Genomic DNA, 12,550 nt, shown 5'->3' on the forward strand with positions numbered 1-12,550 from the left:
AAATAAAATTGGAGGAGATTTTGGAAAGGACAGACTGAAAGTTTCTACTAATTATGTTTTACTTGAACTTAGAGATAAAAAAATGTACCATAAAAACAAACTGAATATACAGTAAATATACCTCAAATTCAAAATATCAGGACCTCTAAACTAACTAAAAGACATGTCAAGAATAATATACCACATACATTTAGACAAGTACAATGTCTTAGAAATCTGACAGACGAACACAAACAATTTTAACATACTAGACTAAAACCAGAAGCTGTTTTAACACCTGATCACACCATCGAGGTAAGTCACCAATAGAAACCCATCGTTTATGACACCAGATACACAGAACATGTATATGGCAGTCCAGCGATAAGGTCGGAAGGCAGAACTGGGCTGTTCCCAAGCTTGTCATTATTAAGAGCAAAATACTCAACTCCTCTGTCACTTCAAACAACAGCACTAACAATTCCTCCAACACGAAGAAGACAAACATTCACCTCAAGGGCACATTGCTTTGGGGGTTCAGCTATCCTCACTCTTTACACACTGATTAGAACTGATCAAAAGAGAATGGATAACCCTTACCCTAGATGAATTTTAGTCTTCACCATATACTTGGACCTGCCTATGTTGACATTTATTACATTTAACATTATCGATGAAATCCAACAGAGTTGAATTTGGATCATCATTCTACACTTCATGGTCTAAGCTAGCAAGTGAATGAAGATGCTTAAATCCTCAGTGTTATGGCCAGGGAAAACATTGGGTCTCACATTCTTTCCCACTATAAATAGAGTGTATCACCTGTGGAAAAAAAGAAAAGACGATCTGCTAGCTCAAGCCATCTAAATGAACAGCAAATCCAGTTATTCTTACTGCATCATAACACTAGGTTTGGATGTGTCCAGGAGAACTAGTATTTTAAAAATAAAACCTAGCAGCTGAGTCCTGCTACCTAGACAACTTTTGACATTAAACTCAAATATGTATATGCGGCGCACGCAATCCTGTCCCATCTACCAGATCAACAGGTTTCCAGACCCCTGCAGAATTCAGCAGGGGAACTCGTATCCAACTGTAGTTTAATGACAGGACAAGGCTGGACACATCGTGACCCAGATTTCACCAGTGACGTAAACCGCTCAGGTTATCGGCCTGCAGGGGTAAAAGTCAGGAGGCCAAGACCCAACTGGCCCTCTCCAGCCGGCCTCTTCTGCAGTTTGGCGGTGTGGCACGATCCTCTCACGCGGTTTTACCGCGAGGGGCGCGGGGAACGCGGCCACCTCCAGAGAAGCCTGGGCAGCCGCGTTTAGCTCTCCCCTTGACCGCAGGCCAACACGTGAGGGGCCACGCAGCCTGGCGAGCGTGGCAAGCCCACGAGGGCCAGGCTGCGGCGAGACCCTTCCCCTCGCGGCGCCCCCGCCCGCGGGCCGTTACCAACGGCCGGCGCCTTCCGCGGGCGGCGACGGCTGACAGCGAGGCGCGCGCGCGCCCGCCCCCGCGCCTCCCCCCTCCCCCCCCGCCCCCTGCGGCGGCGCGCGCCGCGCGCCACGCGCGCCCGGCCGCCGCCCCGCGCGCCATTGGCCGCGCCGTCAGCTGCGGGGTGGCGGGAGGGGGGAGCAAGGAGAGGAGGGCGGGTGGTGTGTCCCCGACGTCATATCGGCCGCCTGGCTCTGATTGGCTGCCGCGCCTCACCCGACCGGGAGCCGGTGCCCGGGCTGGCGCGGCGGCTCCCGCGCTCGGCGCTCGCGCCCTGCCCCCCCCCGCCCGCCGCCGCCGCCGCCGCCGCCGCCGCCGGCGCCCCGCCCGGCCGAGGGGAGGGGGTGGCGGAGCAGCGGGGCCGTGTCTCCCGCCGGCCGCGGGTAGGTCGGCGGCGCATAACGTGACACCCGGGGCCGGGGGCTTATAAACCTTACGCCGGGAGCGGGCCGCGGCCAGCGAGCGAGAGCGTGGGGCGGGCGGGCGGCGGCCGTTCACCCTGCCCCCTTCTCCCCGCTGGCAGAGCGGCCCCGGCGAGGTGAGGCGAGGCGGGGGAAGGGACGGGACGGGACGGGACGGGAGGCCCCTGCCCCGGGTGCCTGCGAGGAGGGACGGCGGCGGGAACGCGGTGCGCGGAGGGGACAGCGCCGAGGGGGCGGTTTTACGGCGGGGAATTGCGAAACCGCTTCCCTTTCCCTCGGGAGAAGGGGTTGTGCAAGCCCGCCCGGGATCCTGGCATGGGAGATGCTCGGGGAAGTCCCTCTGCGCGTGTGTTTGTCCGGGCCGGAGCCTTTCTGCCCCCCCGCCGGGACACGCCGGAGGCGGAGGCGTGCGCGGGGCTCCGCTGCCTCTCGGTGGCCCTGCAGCAGCTCCGGTGTGGCAGGTCGCACCGGATCTGTGCCCATCTCACCTTTCTCTTGAGCATCTGTCGGCTGCTTCCCGGTCTGTCAGGCTTCCAGGCTGTTTGCCTGGTGCCCTCAGAGCTTCCACCCGGCTGGGGGTGTAGAAGTGCGCGTTGTTTATTTCCCACCTGCACCTCGGCGCTCTGCGAGGGCTCCGGGTTGAGCTGCCTGCAGCCTTTGGGCCTTACCCGGCTGTCCCTACCCGTGTCTTTCAGGAGCCTGGTGAAGCCAATGCCCAGGCTAGAGAACTGCACCTGGAGCTGTTCCTGCGGGAGCACAAAAAGAGGAGAAGGCAGGAGAAGGCACAAAAACCACTTGGGGGACACTGCTGCTGGGCTGGCCGCCAAGGTGGGCGAGATGCTGAGCTCCTCTGTCTCAAGCTCCTCGCTGGCGTTGGTGGGTCACGGAGCACGGAGCCCCAGCACCTCCAGTGTTAGCAGTAATGCCAGTAGCAGTAGCACCTTGAACTTGAGTCAACACCTCGTGCAGAGGAGTGTGGTCCTCTTCGTCGTCGGTGCTTTCATGGCGTTGGTGCTGAACTTGCTGCAGATCCAGAGAAATGTGACTTTATTCCCTGAGGAAGTCATTTCCACTATCTTCTCCTCTGCGTGGTGGGTGCCCCCTTGCTGTGGGACTGCCGCAGGTGAGTCCTTTCCCTGACTGGTTTTCCTCACCCTCCTGTGGGAGGGAGAGGCAATGGCACTGAATCTTGGCCAGCGCGTTGCAGCTTTGTGCTTAACAGCATTTGATGTGTAGAATGTAAGTGATGTAAATTCTGGTTTGGGGGCGTAGATGGATTTCAACTTAATCTGGGAGCAAAAGACACTTTTCCTATTTGCCTTGGGCGGGTGTTTTTTTTTTTTTTTTTTTTTGAGCTTTTTAAGTGCATTCCTAATGCAGCTGAAGCGTGCTGTCATTGGGAGGTATGAAGCAGCGGAAGTACCCCAGCCCGGTGATGCGGGGGAGCACGCGGCGGGCATGCAGACCGCCGCGCCGGGGGTCCCCTCCGTGTCGTGTCCCGCCGCCGCCGTGGCGGGGGTCGCTCTCCCCCGGCCGAGCTGCGCGGCGCCGCCGGCCCGGCGCGCGTCACCGCCGCGCGCGCGCTGATTGGCTCCCGGCGGAACTGGTGAGCCGCCGCGGGCTCTCGCCATTGGCTGGCGCGGCCAACAGGCCACGGGCCGCGAACCAGGAAGCGGGGCCCGGGGCGCCGCGGCGCGGCGGGGCCGGCGGCCGGGGCCGGGGCCGGGGCCGGGGCCGGCGGCCGGCGGCCGGCGGCCGGGCGAGTCCCGCTGCGGCAGGCGGGCTGTGCCCGCGTCCCCCCTCGGTGAGCGGCTACGGGGTTAAGCGTCAGTGGCAGGACAGGTGCTGTCCCGTGCTACCCGTAGTGAGAGCGTGGAAAGGAATGATCTCTCGCTGCAGTGCGTGGTTGCCGTGAAGTAGGCTCTGGTAAGAGCTGCGATATTCCTGCCCCGGTGGGATTAGAAGTCTGTCGTTTAGCTGTTGTCATAAGGTAAAAATCCTGCTCAACAGGCCTGGAAACTGGCCTCAGAAAATGAAAACTGCTCATAGTCGAATCACTTGTACACATCGACAGAATGATGTCCTGTAATGTTCTTCACATAAAATTATTCCTCTTAAGAGTTAAGGGGAAAAAATGGGTAGGAAAGGAAGCAAACAAACATATTACTGTTAGAGTAGCATGTCTAAAGTTGGAGCTTGTGACCCCAAGGGGAGCTGCAAGCCTTAGAAGAATAGAACTGATCTAGTGTTTGTGCTAGTAGCAAGATCATGCTAACTTTTTTTTTGTCTTTTAACTGTATTTACAGACTGAGAAAATGCTGTATTAGGGTAAAACTTCATCTACTTAACAGTATGAGTAGGGCTTTTATGTTTTTACTGGCATCAATATGACTATTGGGAATCACTTCCTTAAATTCTGTCATGCCTCTCTGTTACCAAAATACGGCTGATTTGAAGAGGTTAACCTCCTAATCCTGTAGAATTAAAGCAAGCAACTCCTGCCAAGAAACGTCAAAGTCCATCAGACATTATTCAGGGCCTGATTGACAGCTGATAAATCAAGCTCATAAAACTTGTATTCTGCACCAGCAGTAAAGGCATATTCCATTCCTTCCTGTAATTAAGCTTTTTATGTTGTCTTGTTATTAATTGGTACATCTATTCAGGATGTGAAATGATGTACGCTCTCAGAAGAGCTTCATGTCAAATACCTTAACTTTGCAGCATAACTCTGCTTTAAAGGTTCAAACTGAATGTTGTTTTTCTTCTTTTATTTTTCTTTTTTATAGTGTAGGGGGAGTTATTAACAACTAATTTCATCTGGCTTACAGTAGCATAGTAGACTCTTGACTACTTAGGAGGCTTTGTCAAACACTTACTGGTAAAAAAAAAAATGTTTAACAGTATTAAAATGATCATCATGTAATGGCTAATACAGATACTCTTCCTTGGTTCTATTACAGCTGTTGTTGGCCTGCTGTATCCTTGCATTGACAGCCACCTTGGAGAACCACACAAATTCAAGAGAGAGTGGGCCAGCGTAATGCGATGTATAGCAGTTTTCGTTGGCATTAATCATGCAAGTGCTGTATCCTTGAGCTCATTTATACTGTTGGTTAGCGTGCTTAGTATGTTGTCATGCAACACAATCTCTCCCATCCGTGTTTTGGAGATTTATAAAGGTAAGGATAATGCTACTGGCAGAGAGGTAAAGGAAGCTAGGAAGCTTTGCATTGGTTGTCCATTTCACAGAAGTTTGAAAGCAACACAGTGCACTTAATTTCATTCTAGGAAGGGGAGGAGTAGGCTTGCTGTAATATCTGATACAACTGTGAGTATAACATAAGTATATTGTAATTTGTGTTATTACATATAGACAGCCTACAGATTCAATACTTATGTTTACTAGGGAGATTTACTAAACTGTTCTGTAAGAATGCTTTTTGTATTGAATAGTAATGATTCGAGCAGAAAACCTAAATCAGCAGGTGTGCGAGGTTACCTGTGACAAAAATCCATAAAAGTTAAATACATTAGTGTATATTATATTAGCCTTTGGATACTCAGTGTGAGGGGAAAAAATGATGCCACCTTTACACTCTGGATGAAATCAGCAAGAGCAGTGATTGCTCAGCAGGTCTGAAAAACAGATCCTAAGCATATTGTATTTAGAGGTACAAAATCTTGATCATTTTCAAGTTAAGTTTTCTCTTGTTCAGTTTCAGCAGCAAGCTTTCTGCAGATTTAAAAGGATTGTCCTTAACATCTCTTTTTCCAGAAACTAGATTTTGCAAACAACGTCCAGCTGTCCTTGACTCTAGCAGCCTTGTCACTGGGCCTTTGGTGGACATTTGATCGTTCAAGAAGTGGTCTTGGACTTGGAATTACAATAGCCTTTGTAGCAACCCTGATAACCCAGTTTCTTGTATATAATGGTGTTTATCAGTAAGTTGAACTTCTAAAATAGTATTTCTTCTCTCTTAAGTTAATAAAAATGTGGATGTACCTGCATTGAAAATTAGTCATTAATGTATTTGGCATATTCTTATAAAAAGATGTTTTGTTTGTCTAAGGCAGCTAATTGTGCAGTTGCCCCAAATGATCGGAGTTGAGAACTGGAGGTTGGGGGAAGGAGGCAAGGAGACAGATTCAGACCTATGGTGAAATAATAACACTTCAGCAAACTAAACTTCTGATTTGGTATACTGTTAACTGGCTCTCAGGAGAGAACTTCTGGATTTTGCTGGCTAGGAAACTGTCTTTTATCCAACAAAGACACGTAATAAAGTGATGAATTCATTTTGATCTCCACATTCCCTCTCTTGTGCTACCTTTATATTTGGGCCTGAGGAGAGAATTCTGTAGCATCTTGTTAGCATCATATAAGGTGATAATGACTTCTCTAACATATTTCCTTTTGTTTATTAGGTACACATCCCCAGATTTTCTTTACATCCGTTCTTGGCTTCCATGTATATTTTTCTCAGGAGGTGTGACTGTAGGAAACATAGGACGCCAACTGGCTATGGTAATTACTGTATAATTAGCATTTCCTTTTAACCATCCAAATAACTTCCATCATTGTTAGTCGAAGAGCAAATTATGCCTCTGAGGGTATGACACACAAATTGACTAAGATTCATAGAAATCTTCGCAAGAGTTGACATGTAAGCATACAGTCTATGTTGCCAATGGGGTGGGAATTGTCTTCATAGCTAGTGTTTGAGTATTTTCAGTATGTAACTTACTAAGGCTGTTGCTGGAAAAAGACTGGAATCAGTATATCAGATCTGGTCAGAATCTTAGTCACTGCCTTTCCAACAGTTTGACTTAACATCTGATATAGCTAGGAAGCTGAGAGACAGATGGGCTTGCTCTAATTATTCAGTAAGATATTCTTGTTGTTTAGGTGAATGGAAATGCCTTCATGTAGCATAATTCTGCCATTCTAGGATAAAACATGCTCTTTCTGTTCAGCTAATGTGCCGTTAAAGTACTGCTTAATATATGGAATAATATAATATAAATGATTGTCTCATTTGTTAGCTTCTCAAGTAATTATTTCCTTACGGGGTACTTAACAGTAAACCTGACTGTATGCTTGCACATCAGCTTAAGCCCTGTTTGTCAAATGCATTCTGACACTGATGGATAATGGTAATTAATACCATATTGATTTAACTATTATTTCCTTTGCTGCATATTTCCATTATCCTAGCAAACATTCTTCAAGTATTTTGCTTCTGTAGGGCTGTTTTGGTACCTTCAATTTTTACTGAGGAAAGGGTGTAGACTTGAAATTCTTGAAATATTAGTTTCTGGTCAAAGCTGCGCAGTAAGGAGGAAAGCTGCTTTTTGAGACTGTTGAACTGCAAATGAGTAAAAAGATAGTCTAACTGTCTTGCTTGGAACAGGCTTCCTGTCTCTTCTATCTAGCCTTCTTAACCCAGTGCTTGGTTACTAATGTACTTCTAGTGCAGACTGTTAGGACGTGACTCTATATAGACTGACAGGCTTGCAGACAAGCATGGCAAAAGAGCTATGTTGCTTGACCATGAGTGGATAATAGTAAAGATTATTTTTTTTAGTACTGACTCTTAAGTTACAGAAAATTATCATAACATATTGTAGAAAATATTGATTTTTAAAAAAAGAAACACAGCACTCAAATGCATTGGGAAAGAAGGTCTATTTAGTAAGGTTTTTCTTCTAAGAATTCTTAACTGCTGGCCTTATCCAAAGCTATAGATTTCCCTGGACCAGGGTCGCAATCTTAAATGTCAGTCAATTTTAGTTTACCTTCAGGTGAATAGTTCACTACTCCTTCAAATTCCAGTGATACATACTGTGTGTGTGTTTTCCCTCCTCCCTCTTGCCCGATTCAATGTTTGATAGGGTTTGGGAAGTAGAGTTTTGGGCTTTTTATTATTACTGTTAAGAAATTAAAATACTTTATTACTTTTTTCTTTTTTCTTTTTTTTTTCTTTTTTTTTTTTTGGCTCGGTTTGCGTGGAAGATTTAATCCCTACTTCAGCAAGTGAAGTCTCATAATAAAGATGGTCAGTTATATGTTCCACTTCTGTATATCATATTGGTATATTCAGCACTTCTAGATGCTGTGATTTCTGTGTTAGAAGGCAAAGGAAAGAAGCCTTTAAGAAGAAAGGGCTAAAATTTAGGTATATATGATTTCCCCCCCCCCCCCTTTTTTTTTTTTTAAAAAAAAATGGCATCTCAGCTGAATGTAGTTAAAATCAGATGGGTGCTGCCAGCAAGTTTTCTGATACCTTTGTCATCCTTCTTCCAAAGAAGGAGGTATGCTGGCAAGGAAAAAGCATTCTATTTTGGTTATCTAGAAATACCTTCTCATGTATTCCTACATTATTCACACTTAATCTGGAAACAACTTAAGCGGAACTTTTTAACAGGAAAACTTGTGATTATGAAGTATTCAGTTCTGGAAATTAGAAGAATTTCTTCTCTCAATTCTTCCTTTTTTTTCTTAAAAAAAAAAGACTACTGCATCATTCCTTTTTAGAGATGACCCAAAGTATCAATCTACTTTATTGTCCATCTTGAAGGTAGCAAGAAGATGCAGTGTTGCAGCTTTAAAATAAACCTGAATGGCATGGTATTTTTGTAACTGCATTTTCTTGCACTCATTGACTGTTCAGCTGCATTTGACAGTTCGTATCAAACAATAGATACTTTCTGGGCATGTGTAGAATAGAAGGCAGCCCCTGTGGAAAATATTCCAGTAGAGTAAAATTGCCTTGCTTCTCCCTCTGCCTCATCTAACTTCTGCAGTTAGAAAAGAAATTGGGAGAAACGTAATGACGGTGTCAAAGTTCATGACATTAAAATGTTTTACTAACTGAAGAGGTCTAAGCTACAGGGCTGTGTCTAGCCTAGTAAATAAATGAAGCAGTGCTAGAGAATGGTCATCCTTGTAGTAAATATTGCTTGGCTTAAGTGACCAGAAAAATGTGAAACGTATCAGAAATATTACACTTCATACCTACTCTGCCTGGATGTTAATAAACAAGATGTACAACTGTGCAGAACGAGCCCGGTAAAGGTCAATCGTATCCTTCTGTGGCTCCAGTCTGGTTGCGCTTCTGAGATCCCATTCCCATCTTGTCTGAGAAATGTTGTCTGGGAGATGCTTGCTGCTTTTTGATCATTGCATTTCATTTGAGCTTGTACAGTATTACATTTAAGTAAACCTCCTGTTGAGAGGCTGTTTTTTGCTGTCAGTTTAAGGATCCAGTGTTTTATTTAACTTTTTGATTTTTTTTGAAAGAGAAAGTGCTGCTGCAGTCATTGGCTCTTGCTCCTCTTTACAACACCTAAAGTTACTCAGTCATCGCTCATCAGCTGAGTTAACTGATGACAAAACTTCATTATGAGTTGTAACCAACATTCTTGATATCTAGCAAACTAGGGTGGTATTCAGAACACCCCCTCACAGATATCTATTTTTTGGTACTGCTTGAGGCTGCAGGAATGTGACTGCATTCAATACTTGAGGCCTTCTGTGGTTTGGCTCATTGTCTGCAGAATGAGAATAGCTTCTTACAAGCTTTTAAAAAGTCGATTAAATGACTTTTACATTCAAATACTTGCAGGGCTTCGTATTAGAAGAGGAACTTGGGAGGAAATGAGCTAAGGCTATCCAATACCAGTCTTTCATAGAAAATATAGTAATTTTGGCTTGAAGACATAACTTGAAATGTGACCATTTAAAAAAAAAAAAAAAGTATGTTAAGTAAGTACTGTGTTATTTTTCCTCCATATCTCAGCTGCTTTCTTAGCAGAAAATACAAACTCATATAAAAAGCAGTGTAATTGGTAGATGTGTTTATCAAATGGTTGGACTGAAGCGACAAAGCCACTGTAGTGGGGTATTTCTGTCTGGTTATGGAACACCTCCTAGTTGAGCTTTTGCAATAAATCAAGTCTGCTAGTCATTGCCAGTCTTACTGAGGTTAAATTCACTATTTATTGAAAGCATTGGCTAATGTATTAACTTGCCACATGATACTAAGCTATAACATTTTTTCTTTTTTTTCTCCCCCCCTCCCCTGTCTGTAGGGTATTCCAGAAAAACCACACAATGACTAAGTCTTTGGAGGAGAGGGCATGATGCCAGTGCGAAAACAACATTAAGAAGATGTGTTCCTGTTTTTAAATTGAAGATTATTTAGAAAAAATAATCTCTGTATGGGCTTACTGCACAAATGACTTGTGAAAAAATTATTAATCCATTCTTAGAATAGCCAAGTGAAATTAACTGCTTATCTTGAAATCTTACCCTGATTTACTACATAAGCATTTTGGGTATGGCTGTTCTCTGGAAGAATTTAACACCAAGTTGCATACAGCTGTTCAGGCTAAGTGGCAGTTTTCCAAGTATTAGACTGCAATGTAAGTTATTGAAGCAGCTGCCATATTTTAAAGCCTTGAAACTAAAATTTAATTACAAGCTCTTGTATCAGTGCCCAAAGGAAGTAGATTGATGGTGCTTAACAGTGATGAAGTATGGTTTAATAGGAATAGTATTTATCCAAATCTTTTTAAAATAGGGTTATTTAAAAATAAGAGTGATCGAAATAGATTAAAGGCATTGCATTAATGCTTTAAAGAGTCTTGAGAAGGAATCATGCCCTTACTTGTAATGCTGCATTGAATTTCTCTGTCTTGGTAGGAGAGGGATTTTGAGGCAGGAAAGTTTTAAAGTCATTGAGTTTGGAATTTCTAAATTACTTCAGTGCGATAGGTGAATACTGGACAATCTTACTCTAAAGTGAACTTTAACTATTTCTGACTTGAAACTTGATTTCTTCTGAAGCTTGCAGTAAGATTTGAGAGGATCAAATTCTGTCCCCAGTTCAGTAAGAGGCTTAAGTGTAGGTGAGTATTCCTGCTTAAAGTTAGGCATGTTTCAGGATCTTACTGAGATGTTTTTTCAGATACCGGACACTTAATATGCCTGAAGAACTAAATATTGCAGATGCTTATGGCCATTGAGTATGTGCCTCTAACAAAAAGATTTGCAATTGCCTCCTAAAGGTATCTCTGATCTTGCTTCTTTTTGAGTCAGGGTTTTGATTGAATTGATTGGAAATGGAGATAGGCCTAACGTGATTTTAAAGTGTATGTAAACAATAATAATGGTGAACAGCTTATTTTCTCAGCTGAGCTTCTGAAGGAGATCACTATTTGTTTTTTCACAACCCTATAGAACTTGCAATCTGTGATTGCCTTGTAAAAAAGAAGAGTGCTTATGTCACTACATTAAACATTTTGGTGTTTCTTAATACTTAGTTCTGGTGAGCACAATTCATTTGATAGTTTAGACCACCATAGACCTAAATAGCAAGTATTAGGTCTTAAAATTGAAGTGCAATGTACAGTAAATCTGAGCCTTATATTCTCTTCAATATTCATTGTTTCTTATGAGAGATAAAAGAGAAAAGGGTTCTGAGTTCATTTCAATGCTGCATGGAATCAAATGGAGCAATAATTTATTTAACTAGGAAAGCTAGTTTTGTTGTATCTTTCATTGAATCCAAATTTTTAGAAATACTCCAATTTTGTGGTTATGGTGTACTTGTAAACTTTTATGGATATGCCTTTTGTATTACGCATTTTTTTCTTCATTTCCAATTTTACATGGCTTCAGATATAGTTAGAGGTATCTGTTAAAGCAGTCCCATTAATAGAAGATACTAAGGCAAGGTAGCAGTGTTCTGGCTATATTTACTCTTTGAGGGGAATGCAATAACTGCTGCTTGTGCTTTATATATATATATATATATATATATATGTATGTATGTGTGTATATATATGTATATACATATATATAAAGAAAAGTTTAGAACAAAATCTAAATTAAAAAGTGGACTCTAATTATAATCTCTGTTGGATGTAAATCAAGAGTAATTTCGTTGGTACAAGATTCTTCCTCAAATGTTTAAAACGTAAATAATCACAATTTGCAGAACTACTTGAAGAGATTAGGTCCTCAAATCAGGACTAGATCAGCTTAGCCATTTTAAGAAGTATGCTACTTGTGGGGAAAACACTTTTGTAACCGTCTTAAACAATTGCAAAGCCTTATAACGCCAGATGGAAGTAAAGATAACAGTGATCTCTACACATATTTGATTGGTATTTAAGATTTATTTGTAAAGACTGAAACTAAATATGTGTTAATACAGCCAAAAATGTAAGTCAGAAGTTCATATTTTGCCAATACTTGTAAGTATATGAACCAAAGTGATACAAGTTTGGAAGAGGTGGGTGGGAGGGGAGCAAAGAAAACTTGCACTGTTCTGAATTTGAACACTTAAATTCTCATTCTTACTGGTAAGTTTTCGGCAGTGTGTTTGGGTTTACACTTTTTTTTCTTTACTATTAAAGTTTTAAGACCAAGTAGTATTTGCCTTGGGTTCTCTGTATTCACATTATGCAGGAATCTTTCTTGAAAAGGACAGTTGTTATGGTTGCATAACTAATATTCAGTCATGCATACTCAGCAGTTTAAAAAAAAAAAAAAAGGTCTAAACTGAGCTTGGAGAGATTAGCTTTTAGAAGGGTTTCCAGTGTGGATTATTGAGTTTAAGAAAAATAGTCTTAAAGTTTTGCCA

General features: G+C 43.2%; 1 protein-coding gene across 2 annotated transcripts; it reads left to right on the forward strand.

The window, feature by feature from the left end:
- The first annotated feature begins 1,778 nt into the window (after positions 1 to 1,778).
- On the forward strand, positions 1,779 to 12,338 carry INSIG1 (insulin induced gene 1). Of its 2 annotated transcripts, none has more exons than XM_062568820.1 (6): positions 1,779 to 1,859; positions 2,594 to 3,021; positions 4,862 to 4,986; positions 5,677 to 5,843; positions 6,327 to 6,426; positions 9,993 to 12,338. In XM_062568820.1, exons 2-6 carry the CDS (start codon positions 2,610 to 2,612, stop codon positions 10,020 to 10,022), a joined length of 834 nt encoding a protein of 277 aa, XP_062424804.1. In that variant the 5' UTR covers positions 1,779 to 1,859; positions 2,594 to 2,609; the 3' UTR covers positions 10,023 to 12,338. The 2 variants fall into 2 exon arrangements, with proteins under 2 accessions (XP_062424804.1, XP_062424806.1); XM_062568822.1 differs by lacking the exon at positions 1,779 to 1,859 and adding an exon at positions 1,931 to 2,014.
- The last annotated feature ends 212 nt before the right edge of the window (positions 12,339 to 12,550 follow it).

The sequence above is a fragment of the Rhea pennata genome, chromosome 2 (assembly GCF_028389875.1).
Source record: "Rhea pennata isolate bPtePen1 chromosome 2, bPtePen1.pri, whole genome shotgun sequence".
NCBI classification, from domain to species: Eukaryota; Metazoa; Chordata; class Aves; order Rheiformes; family Rheidae; genus Rhea; species Rhea pennata.